Genomic DNA, 14,550 nt, shown 5'->3' with positions numbered 1-14,550 from the left:
ATGACAGTGCATCCTGTCACAGCATCTCACTACTCGCTGACAATTCCACTTTGTCACAATCACCACATTGACAGCTGAACACGGAAAAACATCAGAAAACAAAGTCCTGCACAGAGTAATCATGTAACAATCTAATATGCAGACAGAACAATCTGTAATCATTACACCGTCAATTAATGTAACTGTTACCATCTAGGTATTTATTCATTTTTGGTGCTATACGAGGTCTGTCAATAAAGTATAAATAAAACACCTCCATGTTGATAACCATTTGTAAAATCCAGGCTGCTTTTGATGGCTTTCAGTGGAGTGAGTATCTGAGAAATTGTTTAACAGCTGGGCATGTTCCAACTTGTCCTTAAGGCTTCCAACAGAGGTGTTTTTCCAGTGGTGGCGCGTGGCGACAGCTGCGAGCCGACGCTGCGATCCGTCCGCACGTCTTTCATTAAAAAAAAAAAAATCTCTAAGTGGAATATCCGGATAAAATGCTGAAACCAACTTCTTCTGAAACTTCTCTGTTCTCTCACGACGTCCTGGATCAATAGAGCCTGAAATGGAGGTTTTCAGCTTGAAACAGGCTGACAACGGCCCCTGGGAGAGCTGCGCGACGTCCCGCTCCGTGGGAAGTCCTTAAAGCGACAGTATCACCTCAAAATCTCTCAGCCGTTAAAATTTTTTACCAAAAACCAGCTGAATTTTTCGAACCGTGTCCACTTCGATGTGCCTCACAGGTTTTGAAAAAATTTTGATCAAACAAAGCGCCAGTCTCTCAGCAACTTCTCAGACAAAGGAATTCCGATGAGGGGCTGGACGACTCCTCCCACAGGGAGTGCTCACAGGCAAATGACGTCACCGACAGGCGTGGAAAAACTCACGCGTGCGCACAAGGGTTCAAGCATGTCTGACATAAAAACATATGAATGAAATCCATATAGTTTTTGAAAAAAATAAAAAGGACCTATACTTTATTGACAGACCTCGTACTTTGTGTTGAGGAATTGAGGATGGCCCAGTGGTTGTTCCAGCAATAGCAAAGATTTCATGTCTGCTACCTACAACGCGCATGGAATGTCTTAAGCCCCGTTTACACACAGATGGTAAGAGCTCCCGGAAGCGTCCCGGAAGAGTTTTTGGCCGTCTTAAGGATCACACGTTGTTGTTAACGCCGGCACTAGGGGGTGTGGCTTAGTTCCGGCTTTACCGGGAATAGTCGAAAAAATTATAATATAATTATATTATAAAAGCCAGAGGTGGTGCAACAAATTACTAGTGATGTGTTGGAGCGTTCTTTTGTTTTTCATGATTCCATAATTTTTTCCTCAGAATTGAGTGATTCCATATTTTTTTCCCTCTGCTTGGTCTAAAAAAGTAACCGTTACTGACTGCCACAATTTTTTTTCCTGATTTCTTATAGTGTTTCTTAAAGCCAGAAAGTTGCCATTTGAAATGACTTTAGTTTTGTGTCATGTCTGATCTTTTTTTCTATAAAATTAAACAACTGAATGAACATCCTCCGAGGCCGGTGATATGTGTGTGTGTATTTTATATATATATATATATATATATATATATATATATATATATATATATATATATATCTCATGTAGGGACCAAGTCCACCAACATAAAAAAAAAAAAAAAAAAAAACTCAAAATGGTTAAATTTTACAATTGGGGGGGAACAGAAAGCCACATCCCATCGCCATTTCAGCAAAAATGTTAAGACTTTGGCACAGTGACATTTGCTTAGGGAGAACCCTGGTCTATTGATGATGTTTAAAAACGCAAAAGTACTTTTTATCCGATTATTCGGCAGAATAATCAATAGAATACTTGATTACTAAAATAATCTATAGCTGCAGCCTTAATGCAAATATCATGCAATTCCGTGCACATTTTTTGAAATTATTCTTTTTGCATTTATCGTACCCCTATTGGCATATGTTTACCAAATTTGTTACACAGCCTTTGCTTGTTCTTCTGTATCCTTGTAGTAAGACCTTATATCTATTGTGTGTGCTGCTTTGTAAAGTTCTAGGTTGTGCTGCTACATTGATTAGCTCCTTACACCAGATATGCGCATGGTCCATGGTCATCTTCTGTTTTTAGTGTAAGTGTTGCAGCACCAGATGCAGGCCTGGCATATGTACTACAGCGTTTTCAGCCATTTGCAGTGGAATCATGTGGACACAGATAGTTTTGTAAATGGTACCATGTTTACAGAACACTTTCTGAAAATGACAAAAAAAAAAAAAAAAAAATCAGGCAAAATTCAGTTTCTGTTTCCATACACAAAGCTGAGCCTCTAGCACAGACTGTTTTTAACAGGCTAGATTCATGGTGAACATGTACTAACTCATATCACAATGGAGAGCAGCTGCTGTTTTTATCGTGACTGCATCAAAATTGACAGTTATCACTTAAAAACAAGTCATCGTAACATGACATCACACTTATGTAAACTTTGCCATTAAGCTGTGGCTCCGTTCTTAACACTAGCAGCTACATTCCATTCAAGCACACGCTGGGAAGTTTTCCTCAAAGCTACGCAAATGCTGTCAGTAACACTCAGAGAAACGAGTACTCATGAGTATTTTGTTTTTGGCAGTCTTCGTAGCTGGTTGTTGTGAATGCCGCATACTTTGAGACCAGTTACGGAAGTGCACAAAGTAATCCTGGTGTATCATTGGATGGTCATTAACAGCCTAAATCTGTTGCTATTATTTCAGTACGACATGTCCTTTAAAATAAGGCCCTTTTCACACTCTATAGGGGGAAAAAAAAGAAAACGACAGTGGCAGTAGCTGTGGTGGAAGGGGCAGCCAAAAGCAATGTTATGTGCTAAGCTTTGACCAGATCAGCCGGGTATTATGGTTTCATAAGTTGAACACTGGGGCAAAAACAATGCTTATTCAGTGCAATGTGGATTGACTTTGGCTTGCTCAGGGACCAAAACTTCAAAATCCTCACTATGTTTGCGCACTGACAGTCTTCTCAACGTGCCAGCATTCAGTCTGGCTGCAGCAGCGAGGACAGCAAACAACTCTATGGTGCCCTCTCAGTAAGAGAATCTGCTATGTGCTTTGAAGTACAGATTTAAAAAAATAAAATAAAAAAAGCACACAGCCATGCTGTCTTTTTTTTTTTTTTTTTTTTTTTTTTTTTTTTACAGTTAAGTCTGACTATAGCTAAATGAATAACCACGTTGCATGATGCTGCATCGGGTCCTCTCTCCACATGTGCAGAATTCACATGACACACATTTGGCCAATCAGAAGCATGAGACAGCACAGGATATAAATGCATGAGTACGGTAATAGTAAAATACAAGTAGAGGACAACTCAGTAAACAAACATGCAGTCACCAGGAAAGCACTCCGCCTGATGTCCACTCCATTTTTTTTTTTTTTTTTTTTTTTTGAGCATGCATAAAATTTGACAGACATCAGCTGACAAGGAAATCGATTAGCGAATGGGAAAGTACAAAAGACATATCCAAAATTTATATCAGATCCTCCCTCATGTTTCCTTGATCTGTCATGGTGTGACAGGTACACTAAATTTTACAGTAGGATTTCAGGCAGGGTTCATTACTGGCCAATTTCAAGCAGGTCATCCTTTCCTTTTCAACCATTTCCTTGCTCTGTTGGATGTGTGGTTTGGTTCGTTTTCCTGCTGACCCAACACCTTCACCTTAAACCTCGTGTTCTGACACATTTTGTACCCAAGTTCCTCATTAATCTTCTTGTTTTATTCATTTATGTGATCATTTCAGTACCAGAGGCAGCAAAGTACTCTTAGAGTATGCTCAAAATCCAAGAGGGATTTTTTATTAGATGCGTTCCAGTTGGCTGAAATGGAACTGTAACTAGGATTAAATTTCCTGTTTTGTAAGATGGTAAAGCTAGTCTGGTTACCGTTATCATGTAAATGGATTTTAATAGAATAAAATGTGCGAGAAGGCACCAGAAAAATGTTTAGTTATACAGTGGCTCTGGAGAAGGATCAACACAGGAAAAAAAACTCAACCAGCAAAGACGGTGAGCTATTTCAGAGGTACCCACCCCAAAAGATTTTCTCAATGGATTCACACTTATCTTAAAAAACGGTCCAAATGAGGGTGAAAAAGTCAGAAATCTGCAGGTCCATGGAAAATTCTCTTGCCTGATTAAACTGATGCACCTCCTTTTCACAGTGCTCTACACAGGGAATAACCTGTTGTGTTTGATGATTTGCGGACATTCTTGCTGGTTATACGGTTGCCGGTAAAACGGATATTTGCGGCTGTAATCCAGCATGAATGTTCTCAAATCAGACACAAGGGGGTTATTCCCATTCTAATCCAATTCCGTCATTTGCACGGTTTATTTTACTGTAGGTAATTCAGTTGGTGAGGCTTACTGTTAGCAACAGCGTCTTAGCATCGCTACACCAGCGGTCAGGGTGCGGAATAATCCATCAAATGTGACATGGTAATTCTGTATCAGAATCCACATCAGTACTTTCATAAGGCATCTTAAATTCACCCATGTTGGCATCATTGTCACAACGCCACTTTCTGTCATTCTCAGTTAAGAGCGCCACTATTGACATCTGTATAGCAATGCGCGCAGTCAGGGCACGGAGTAATACATCCAAATGTGAAACAGTCGAATATTTTTCACCCTACACCCGATATTTTTTTATGGTCTGAAATCTCACACAATTAACCAATCAGATTTGCGGAAAAAAATGCAACTGGATTAGAATTTGGTTTAATCTGTCGATAGAACATTTTCCAAGTAACACTGTCTTATGGATGAACATTCCTGCAAACATTAGAATTCTGCTTTTTTGCCTTTCAATAGTGGCATCTTCCTTGGCCTTTGTGCATCAAGGATTACTTTGTTAAATGTAGCACATGTGATAGGCAGAAATTGCCAATCTTGACTGCTCATTACAGATAATTACAAATACTAACTTGAAAAGTAGCAAGAGTCACACAGGGAGAAAAAAGTCCTATATATAAAAAAAATGGTTTGATAATGTTTGATGACTGAATCGCAGTCCTCTGAATCATAACTAAACAGAATCATGAGGTGCTTAAGGATTTCTGCCACAAATTCAGAACATGCATCCAATTAAGAGAGATTATGAATGTTTATACAATTCTGAAAGGGGGAAGGAAAAGAGATGGGGGAAACATCTGGATTATATTCACAAGCGCATTGGTGAAGGTTTTAAGCTTTAAAAGTAAAAGTTTCTGATTCAACTAGCACACCCGTGCACAGAAACATTGTTGAATCTAAACACATATAATTAATTTAGTCACAATATTTGTTCCTTATAAAGGGACCAACTTGTTTTAACATAAGTCATCAACTTTGCAAATTTGCATGATATGGCTTTACATCAACGTCTTCTATTTAAAACAGTAAATGAAGTTCATGCACCAACTTCAAGTAAAGTGGTAATAATAAGAGCCAAAGGAACAGCAAAGAATGCCACATAAAGGCATTAGTATTCAAAGGGGAACAGACTGAATACATTCCAGGGTATATAACACAATTGCTGTAAGGGTTTCAGGAAATGCTGATCAAGGTACAAGAATTTTAACTGCAGCAATGTCATGAATACAGCAGGTTCAATAGAGTTGAGTGGTGAATAACTGGATGCAAGCAGCAATACATACTACATGTTGAGTCAATGCTACTAGTCACTATGGTACTCTATTCGTTTCTCCCTTCTCTCATCTCGTTTCTTGACAGCCCTCTTACTGGTCCTCTCCAAGCATGCAATTTTGATTATTTGCAGTGAATTTACTAAACCAATATTATGGGCCCGATTTACTAAAGGTTTGCATATGTGACACCATTCCCAAATACCGTATCACTGGTATAATAAAAAAAAAAAAAAAAAAAAAAAAAAAAAAAAAACACACACCACAACAACTTGCATGACGATTTATTAACAGAATGCAGAGGATTGAGTCTTTCAAATATGCAAAATAGCTTGAAATACGAGGTCTTTTAGAAAAGTATCGGACCTTTTTATTTTGTTCAAAAACCATATGGATTTGAATCACGTGTGATTGCATCAGCCAAGCGTGAACCTTCCTGCGCATGCGTGAGTTTTTTCACGCCTGTCGGTTGCGTCATTCGCCTGTGAGCAGGCTTTGTGTGAGCAGTGGTCCACCCCTCTCATCGGATTTTTACTGCAAATAAAATGTCTGAACGATTTGGAGCTTTGCTGCATCAATTTTTTCCAGAAACTGTGAGAGACCTCCAGGTGGACACCATTAGGAAAATTCAGATGGCTTTCAGGGACGATTTTATGGGGATTACACAGATTAAGGAGTGCTCCAGCCGGTTTAAAGACCGCCCACAGCTGTTGAGAGCGCGCCGCGCTCCGAGCGCCCATCGACAGGCTGAATCAACCAGATCATTTCCAACGTGAAGGCTTTGTTGATCCAGGACGTCGTCTGACTTACATAAAAATGGCAGAAGACGTGGACATCAGTACTTTTTCAGCACATTCCACTATTACAGGAGTTTTTTTCATGGAAAGAGAAGTGGAGGGATGTGCCACGGAGCCGTTCATGGCGCGGGACAAAACCACCTCCATGTTGGTCTCACAGGACGGCTTTCAGATGGCTTTTCAGTCGTGTGACTATCCGAGAAATTGTGGATGAGCCTGGACATGCCAGAACATGTCCTGTGAGGCTTCATGACGGCATTGCTTTGCGCCATGCGGCACCGCCGCAACGCACGGAATTCCTCCGCTTCTCTTTCCATGACAAAAACTCCTATAACAGTGGAATGTGCCGTTCATTTCCAAACTGGACGCTGTGTTGATCCGGGACGTCGTCTGACTAGCACAGGAATTGCGGAAGACGTGGACATCAGCACATTGAGACAGACATGCGGAGGAATTCCGCGCGTTGCGGCAGTGCCGCATGGCAGCATGAAAACCTGGACAAATTTCTGATTTTTCGCTGGACTGAAGACACAAACTTTTTTTTTTTTTTTTTTTTGGAAGTACACGAAGTCAATGAATTATTTCTGAACTATCTGTTTTTCCAAATTGACTGAGAACAACTTTGGACTCCTATTTAAAGTTCGTGTTGGGCTGTTGACATCAAATCACCAGTGACGTAAGCCAAAATATAAGTCCCTTTTCTGTTGTTTATACAACCCCAATTAAGTTGGGGCGTTGTGTAAAATGTAAATAAAAACAGAATACAATGATTTACAAATCCTCTTCAACCTGTATTCAATTGAATACACCACAAAGACAAGATATTTAATGTTCAAAGTGATAAACTTTATTGTTTTTATGCAAATATTTTCTCATTTTGAAATGGATGCCAGGGACATCCCTGCTTATTTCGGCAAGACAATGCCAAGCCACAATCTGCACGTTTTACAACAGCGTGGCTTTGTAGTAAAAGAGTGCGGGTACTAGACTGACCTGCCTGCAGTCCAGACATGTCGCCCATTGAAAATGTGTGGCACAGTATGAAGTGCAAAATACGACAACAGAGACCCTGGACTGTTGAACAACTGAAGTCGTACAGAATGGGAAAGAATTCCACCTACAAACCTTCAACAAGTGTCCTCAGTTCCCAAACGCTTATTGAGTGTCGTTAGAAGGAAAGGTGATGTAACACAGTGGTAAACATACCACTGTCCCAACTTTTTTGAAAGATGTTGCAGGCATCCATTTCAAAATGAGCAAATATTTGCACAAAAAACAATAAAGTTTATCAGTTTGAACATTAAATATCTTGTCTTTTTTGGTGTATTCAGTTAAATATAGGTTGAGGAGGATTTGCAAGTCATTGTACTCTTTTTATTTACATTTCACACAACGTCCCAACTTCACTGGAATTGGGGTTGTAAATTAATAAGATATCAAATGACAAGGATCTATTTTAGCCATTACATAAAACAAATAATGAATGTTTTTGTTTTAATCTCAATGGAACAAATATTTAATTCAGTTGAAAGCTGGAATGTTCCATTCAACTCTGTTTCGCCTCGCTGAATGGAACATTCCATCTTTCACCTCATGAAATATTCGTACAATTGAACTCAAACATTCATTATTTGTATATTGTCCAGCTAGTGCATTTGCCTTCATGAATCAAGCAATTGAGGGTTTGTTTACCTGACTCCGCAAAATTTTGTGAGAGAACATGCAAGCAGGCGAGGTTTGCACATGCAATGCAGTTTATTCAACATCAAAAGAAAATTTAGTGAGTGCTGATAGTGTCTGAATTTTGCACATTTGAAATCTTGGCATTAACCTATCGTACTTTACAGACTGCTGTGTGGAGGGGTGGTGGCCAAGTGGTTAATGCACTTGGTTTCAGTGCAGAAGGTTCCCGGTTCAAGTCCCACCCCTGCCACATTTCTCCATGTAATGTGGAGTTGCGTCAGGAAGGGCATCCGGTGTAAAACTTGTGCCAATTCAACATGCAGATCCACCTTGGATTTGCTGTGGCGACTCCGAGTGTAAACAAGGGAGCAGCCGAAGGGACTTACTTTACAGACTGCTGTTCCAGCAGCTGAGACCTGCCGCCACCTCATACACAGAATTTAAGAACAACTCATGGAAACGCTTTTATTCAAAGAGTTAACAGTTTACTTCATGCTTGTTTCTTTAAGAATAAATGATGTGTCAAATATATAGCCACTATTTGTAGTCCCAGGCAGCAATGAAATGCCCTATAATTCAGTATGAACATAGAAAATCCAATGCTGAAAGTTTTGAGAAGCGAGATTCCCAAAACACTTAAATTTGAACAAATTAACTTTCATTAAAAAATGATTAATCAAGAAAATAAGACAGATGAATCAATTAGTTGTTGGGTCTATAAAATATCTGAAAATTGTGAAAAAAGTCAAGTATTTTCCAGAGGCCAGGATGATACCTTTAAATGTCCTTGTTTTGTCCCAGAGATGCTCAGTTACTGCCAGAAAAAATAAAGAAACTAGTAAAAAACTATAAAGTAGTCACATTTTAAAGTGAAATCAGAGATTTCTGATTTTGTTTTAATGATTCAGATGATTAAATTAATTGTCAAAAGAGCTGTCAATACATTTAATAGCTGATTGTCACAGCTCTATAATGTGCATAAACAGAGAAATAGGCTGATCACATTACCCCGCCCCCCTTTTGTCAGCTAATTAGACCACCACTTAAAATAAATACATATCAAATTGGCAAGAATGAGACATGTCTGTTTTAAATAATTAGCAAACAACCTTAGCTCATTCCCAGCACAAGAAAAGGGCAAAAACAGACTTAATAACTCTGCTAAAAACTGTTAGACTGAAATGTTGCTACAATAACACAGAAAGAACTTCCAAGTGGTAAAAGTTGAATTTAAAAAACATTTACAAGTACAATTAATGCCACAAAAACTGTCTGGAAAAAAAAATTAAACAAGACTGTCAAAATGTCCTATTGCTTCAACTTCCATTTACTGTACTGTGTTCTAATTTTGACATTTGACAGAACAGGGCAAAGTGTTACGCAAAAGAATGTGGTTAAAACACGTTAAAGCTTACAAACTATGAATTACAACAAAACTAGAGCTTTTAACCATATCAAAACTATAATAGGTGTTACCTCCATCACGGGTTGACTCACAGCAGCTTATAACACTACAGAACGGCCCCATATCAGAGACTAAAAGAACAGTCCAACTTGAAGTGAAGGCTGATGCTAAGAAGCTGTTGTGGACAGCCAAAGGCTTATTGTTCCACAAGCTTCTCTGCAGCTGTAAGAGACAGTTCTGTACCACTGACTGGTACTGGCCTACATTACACTGTCCCTCAACAACAAGGAGGAGAGAAAACAGAGCTGCTTCATCAATCATCCGGAAAAATTAAAAAAATAAATAAATAAAAAGAGGTTCCAGTGATGTCACCACACCAAATGGCAGCCTAAACTAGCACAACAAATCATTAATCTCGCCTCGTATAATAGCCAAATAAGACATTTTCAAAAAATACTAGAAAGTGTTGATGAGGCAAAGATGGGGAAAAAAGATGGCCAAAAGAAATACTCAGCTGCAGAGTCTAAAGCCCCTTTCACAATGGGGATGCTCCCAGTTGCGTCGTGTGTCGTCATGACAACGCCACATGGAAGCAACCTAGTGCCAAGACGATGCAGCTCGACGCCACAACAGCGTGAGGGACGCAAAAGACGAAGCAAATCGCACGCCAAAAATTAAACATGTTTAATTGTTGTTTGCGTCCTCTGCTCGACGCAGAATTAAGTGGTTTCAGTGCAAGTCAGAGCAACAGGATGGTACTCAGCATGACTGGAAGCCACACACTCACAAGACAATGTTACCCGACGCCAATTTATGATTCCTACTGTGTTCCATTGTTCCCGCACTATAAATCACGCAGGATTGTTTTTATACCATGTACACAATGTAAAAACTACACGCTCAAAAAAAGAGCACAGAAAAAAAAAATGTTGATTGAAGCTCCTCGCTCTTCTCTCACAAAAGTGTTTAAATAAAATCCATAAGTCCTGCTGACAGACTGATTGCCAGAGACAGGACATGTCCACATCCAGTAAAAATTCCAGACATCTTCAGTCCACTCACGGACGATTCGTTCACATACACACATGTGAACAATTAAAAGAAAGAAAGAAAAAAAAAACTGTCTGGCTGCAGGTAGTTTCTCACTCTTCCCTCAAACTCTCATCACCGTGTTAAAAAAAGGACAAAAAAGGACATAAGTCCTGCTCACAGACTGACTGCCAGAGACAGGACATGTCCGCATCAAGTACAACTCCAGACATCTCCACATTTACTCATGGACGGTTTGTTCACACGCACGTGCATCTCGTGGTCACAGGAAAAAAGATAAACTATAACAGAACTCAGAGCGCAGACCTGCAGCTCTGCACAAGAACAAATATAAAGTAGATGAGAAATCAGAGTGCACAGTCTGGCTGCAGCCAAACTGTGCACTCTGATTTCTCTGTGTAGAGAGCCTGCAGGCTGCGTTCTCACCTCCTCTCTGCCCCCTGCTGCGCACACCTGACACAGACATTCCTGCATCGTCATGACGCCACAGGAAGCAACTCGAAGCAGGCCCGGTGTGAAAGGGACTTAACGGACAAAATACAGTGAACAGGTCCCCTACACAGGTACGCAATGAAGAAGCTAATACTGAGTGACATGTGGCTAGCTTAGCAAAGGTTTTGGAAGAGATACATAACTTTCGTGAAGACATGAGACAGCAACTGGATGAAATCAAATCTGAACTCACTAACATCAGTCTTAAAACAGCAGAGGTGGAGATGCGAACTGAAAATGTGGCAGACCATGTTAAAAATATTGAACCGATATTAAGCAAGATGATAAAGGTGATTAATCAGCAAGAAGATAAAATGCTTGATTATGATGGAAGATCCCGACGGGAGAAGATACGGCTGTATAATGTTCCTGAGGGAGCCGTCCATGGTGGACTATGTGAAGTTATTACACGAGACCCTGGAGGTCCCCGCCACCACAGATGTTGACACTGAAACAGCCCACCGGGTGCTTGCCCAGAGACCCTCTGGAGATACAACAAACTGCAGTCAATAATAATCAAGTTTCTCTGCTACACAACCAAAGAGGACATTCTGTGGAAAGCATGGGGGAAAAAGAAGGTGTTTTTGAACATGAGACAGATGTATTGTGATCAGGATTACACTCCAGCAGTTCTGCCGAAGCATAAACATTATTCTGAGGCAAAGCAAGTGTTAAAGCAGAAAAACATTCGCTTCCAGACCCTGTTCCCTGCAAAACTACGTGTATTCTATGAAGACGAGACAAGACTGTACCAGACAGCGGTGGAAGCGACCAAAGACATGAAGGACAGAGAAGTACCTACCTCTATCGTCACACAGAGAGAGAGCCTGGCAGAGCAGCTGTCCCGTACTGCGTGGGACACGGTGGGAGGTCACGGACAGAGGCACACAGGGGAGGCGTGAGACAAGACTATTGGAGAGAAACTGCGTGTGTCCCACCCTCAAAAAGAAAAATAATATAGCACCTTCAACTGCACCACAGACAAACAGTTAAATGTGGTCTATTAAACATTAGGTCTGTCTCTTCTAAGTCCCTGTTAGTAAATGATATAATAATTGATCAACATATTGATTTATTCTGCCTAACAGAAACCTGGTTACAGCAGGATGAATATGTTAGTTTAAATGAGTCAACACCCCCGAGTCACACTAACTGTCAGAATGCTCGTAGCACGGGCCGGGGCAGAGGATTAGCAGCAATCTTCCATTCCAGCTTATTAATTAATCAAAAACCCAGACAGAGCTTTAATTCATTTGAAAGCTTGTCTCTTAGTCTTGTCCATCCAAATTGGAAGTCCCAAAAACCAGTTTTATTTGTTATTATCTATCGTCCACCTGGTCGTTACTGTGAGTTTCTCTGTGAATTTTCAGACCTTTTGTCTGACTTAGTGCTTAGCTCAGATAAGATAATTATAGTGGGCGATTTTAACATCCACACAGATGCTGAGAATGACAGCCTCACCACTGCATTTAATCTATTATTAGACTATTGGCTTTGCTCAAAAAGTAAATGAGTCCACCCACCACTTTAATCATATCTTAGATCTTGTTCTGACTTATGGTATGGAAATAGAAGACTTAACAGTATTCCCTGAAAACTCCCTTCTGTCTGATCATTTCTTAATAACATTTACATTTACTCTGATGGACTACCCAGCAGTGGGGAATAAGTTTCATTACACTAGAAGTCTTTCAGAAAGCGCTGTAACTAGGTTTAAGGATATGATTCCTTCTTTATGTTCTCTAATGCCATATACCAACACAGTGCAGAGTAGCTACCTAAACTCTGTAAGGGAGATAGAGTATCTCGTCAATAGTTTTACATCCTCATTGAAGACAACTTTGGATGCTGTAGCTCCTCTGAAAAAGAGCGCTTTAAATCAGAAGTGTCTGACTCCGTGGTATAACTCACAAACTCGTAGCTTAAAGCAGATAACCCGTAAGTTGGAGAGGAAATGGCGTCTCACTAATTTAGAAGATCTTCACTTAGCCTGGAAAAAGAGTCTGTTGCTCTATAAAAAAAAGCCCTCCGTAAAGCTAGGACATCTTTCTACTCATCACTAATTGAAGAAAATAAGAACAACCCCAGGTTTCTTTTCAGCACTGTAGCCAGGCTGACAAAGAGTCAGAGCTCTATTGAGCTGAGTATTCCATTAACTTTAACTAGTAATGACTTCATGACTTTCTTTGCTAACAAAATTTTTAACTATTAGAGAAAAAATTACTCATAACCATCCCAAAGACGTATCGTTATCTTTGGCTGCTTTCAGTGATGCCGGTATTTGGTTAGACTCTTTCTCTCCGATTGTTCTGTCTGAGTTATTTTCATTAGTTACTTCATCCAAACCATCAACATGTTTATTAGACCCCATTCCTACCAGGCTGCTCAAGGAAGCCCTACCATTATTTAATGCTTCGATCTTAAATATGATCAATCTATCTTTATTAGTTGGCTATGTACCACAGGCTTTTAAGGTGGCAGTAATTAAACCATTACTTAAAAAGCCATCACTTGACCCAGCTATCTTAGCTAATTATAGGCCAATCTCCAACCTTCCTTTTCTCTCAAAAATTCTTGAAAGGGTAGTTGTAAAACAGCTAACTGATCATCTGCAGAGGAATGGTCTATTTGAAGAGTTTCAGTCAGGTTTTAGAATTCATCATAGTACAGAAACAGCATTAGTGAAGGTTACAAATGATCTTCTTATGGCCTCGGACAGTGGACTCATCTCTGTGCTTGTTCTGTTAGACCTCAGTGCTGCTTTTGATACTGTTGACCATAAAATTTTATTACAGAGATTAGAGCATGCCATAGGTATTAAAGGCACTGCGCTGCGGTGGTTTGAATCATATTTGTCTAATAGATTACAATTTGTTCATGCAAATGGGGAATCTTCTTCACAGACTAAAGTTAATTATGGAGTTCCACAAGGTTCTGTGCTAGGATCAATTTTATTCACTTTATACATGCTTCCCTTAGGCAGTATTATTAGACGGTATTGCTTAAATTTTCATTGTTATGCAGATGATACCCAGCTTTATCTATCCATGAAGCCAGAGGACACACACCAATTAGCTAAACTGCAGGATTGTCTTACAGACATAAAGACATGGATGACCTCTAATTTCCTGCTTTTAAACTCAGATAAAACTGAAGTTATTGTACTTGGCCCCACAAATCTTAGAAACATGGTGTCTAACCAGATCCTTACTCTGGATGGCATTACCCTGACCTCTAGTAATACTGTGAGAAATCTTGGAGTCATTTTTGATCAGGATATGTCATTCAAAGCGCATATTAAACAAATATGTAGGACTGCTTTTTTGCATTTACGCAATATCTCTAAAATCAGAAAGGTCTTGTCTCAGAGTGATGCTGAAAAACTAATTCATGCATTTATTTCCTCTAGGCTGGACTATTGTAATTCATTATTATCAGTTGTCCTAAAAGTTCCCTAAAAAGCCT

The 14,550-nt window shown here is 39.7% G+C and overlaps 1 protein-coding gene across 10 annotated transcripts in view; it reads right to left on the bottom strand.

The window, feature by feature from the left end:
* The window catches only part of atp11c (ATPase phospholipid transporting 11C), a 140,211-nt gene that overhangs the window by 105,006 nt on the left and 20,655 nt on the right, over positions 1 to 14,550 (bottom strand). The window contains exon 1 of one of the 10 annotated variants that reach the window (XM_034181659.1): positions 9,615 to 9,736. The exons of the other annotated variants lie outside the window; for them this stretch is intronic. Coding sequence (XP_034037550.1) covers positions 9,615 to 9,620 — 6 coding nt within the window. The 5' untranslated portion in view covers positions 9,621 to 9,736. Of the gene's footprint in view, positions 1 to 9,614; positions 9,737 to 14,550 lie in introns of those variants that run through there. 10 annotated transcript variants of the gene reach the window in all.

The sequence above is a fragment of the Thalassophryne amazonica genome, chromosome 11 (assembly GCF_902500255.1).
Source record: "Thalassophryne amazonica chromosome 11, fThaAma1.1, whole genome shotgun sequence".
NCBI lineage: Eukaryota > Metazoa > Chordata > Actinopteri > Batrachoidiformes > Batrachoididae > Thalassophryne > Thalassophryne amazonica.
Note: the sequence above shows the minus strand (reverse complement) of the source record. Positions and strands in the feature narration are given on the sequence as shown.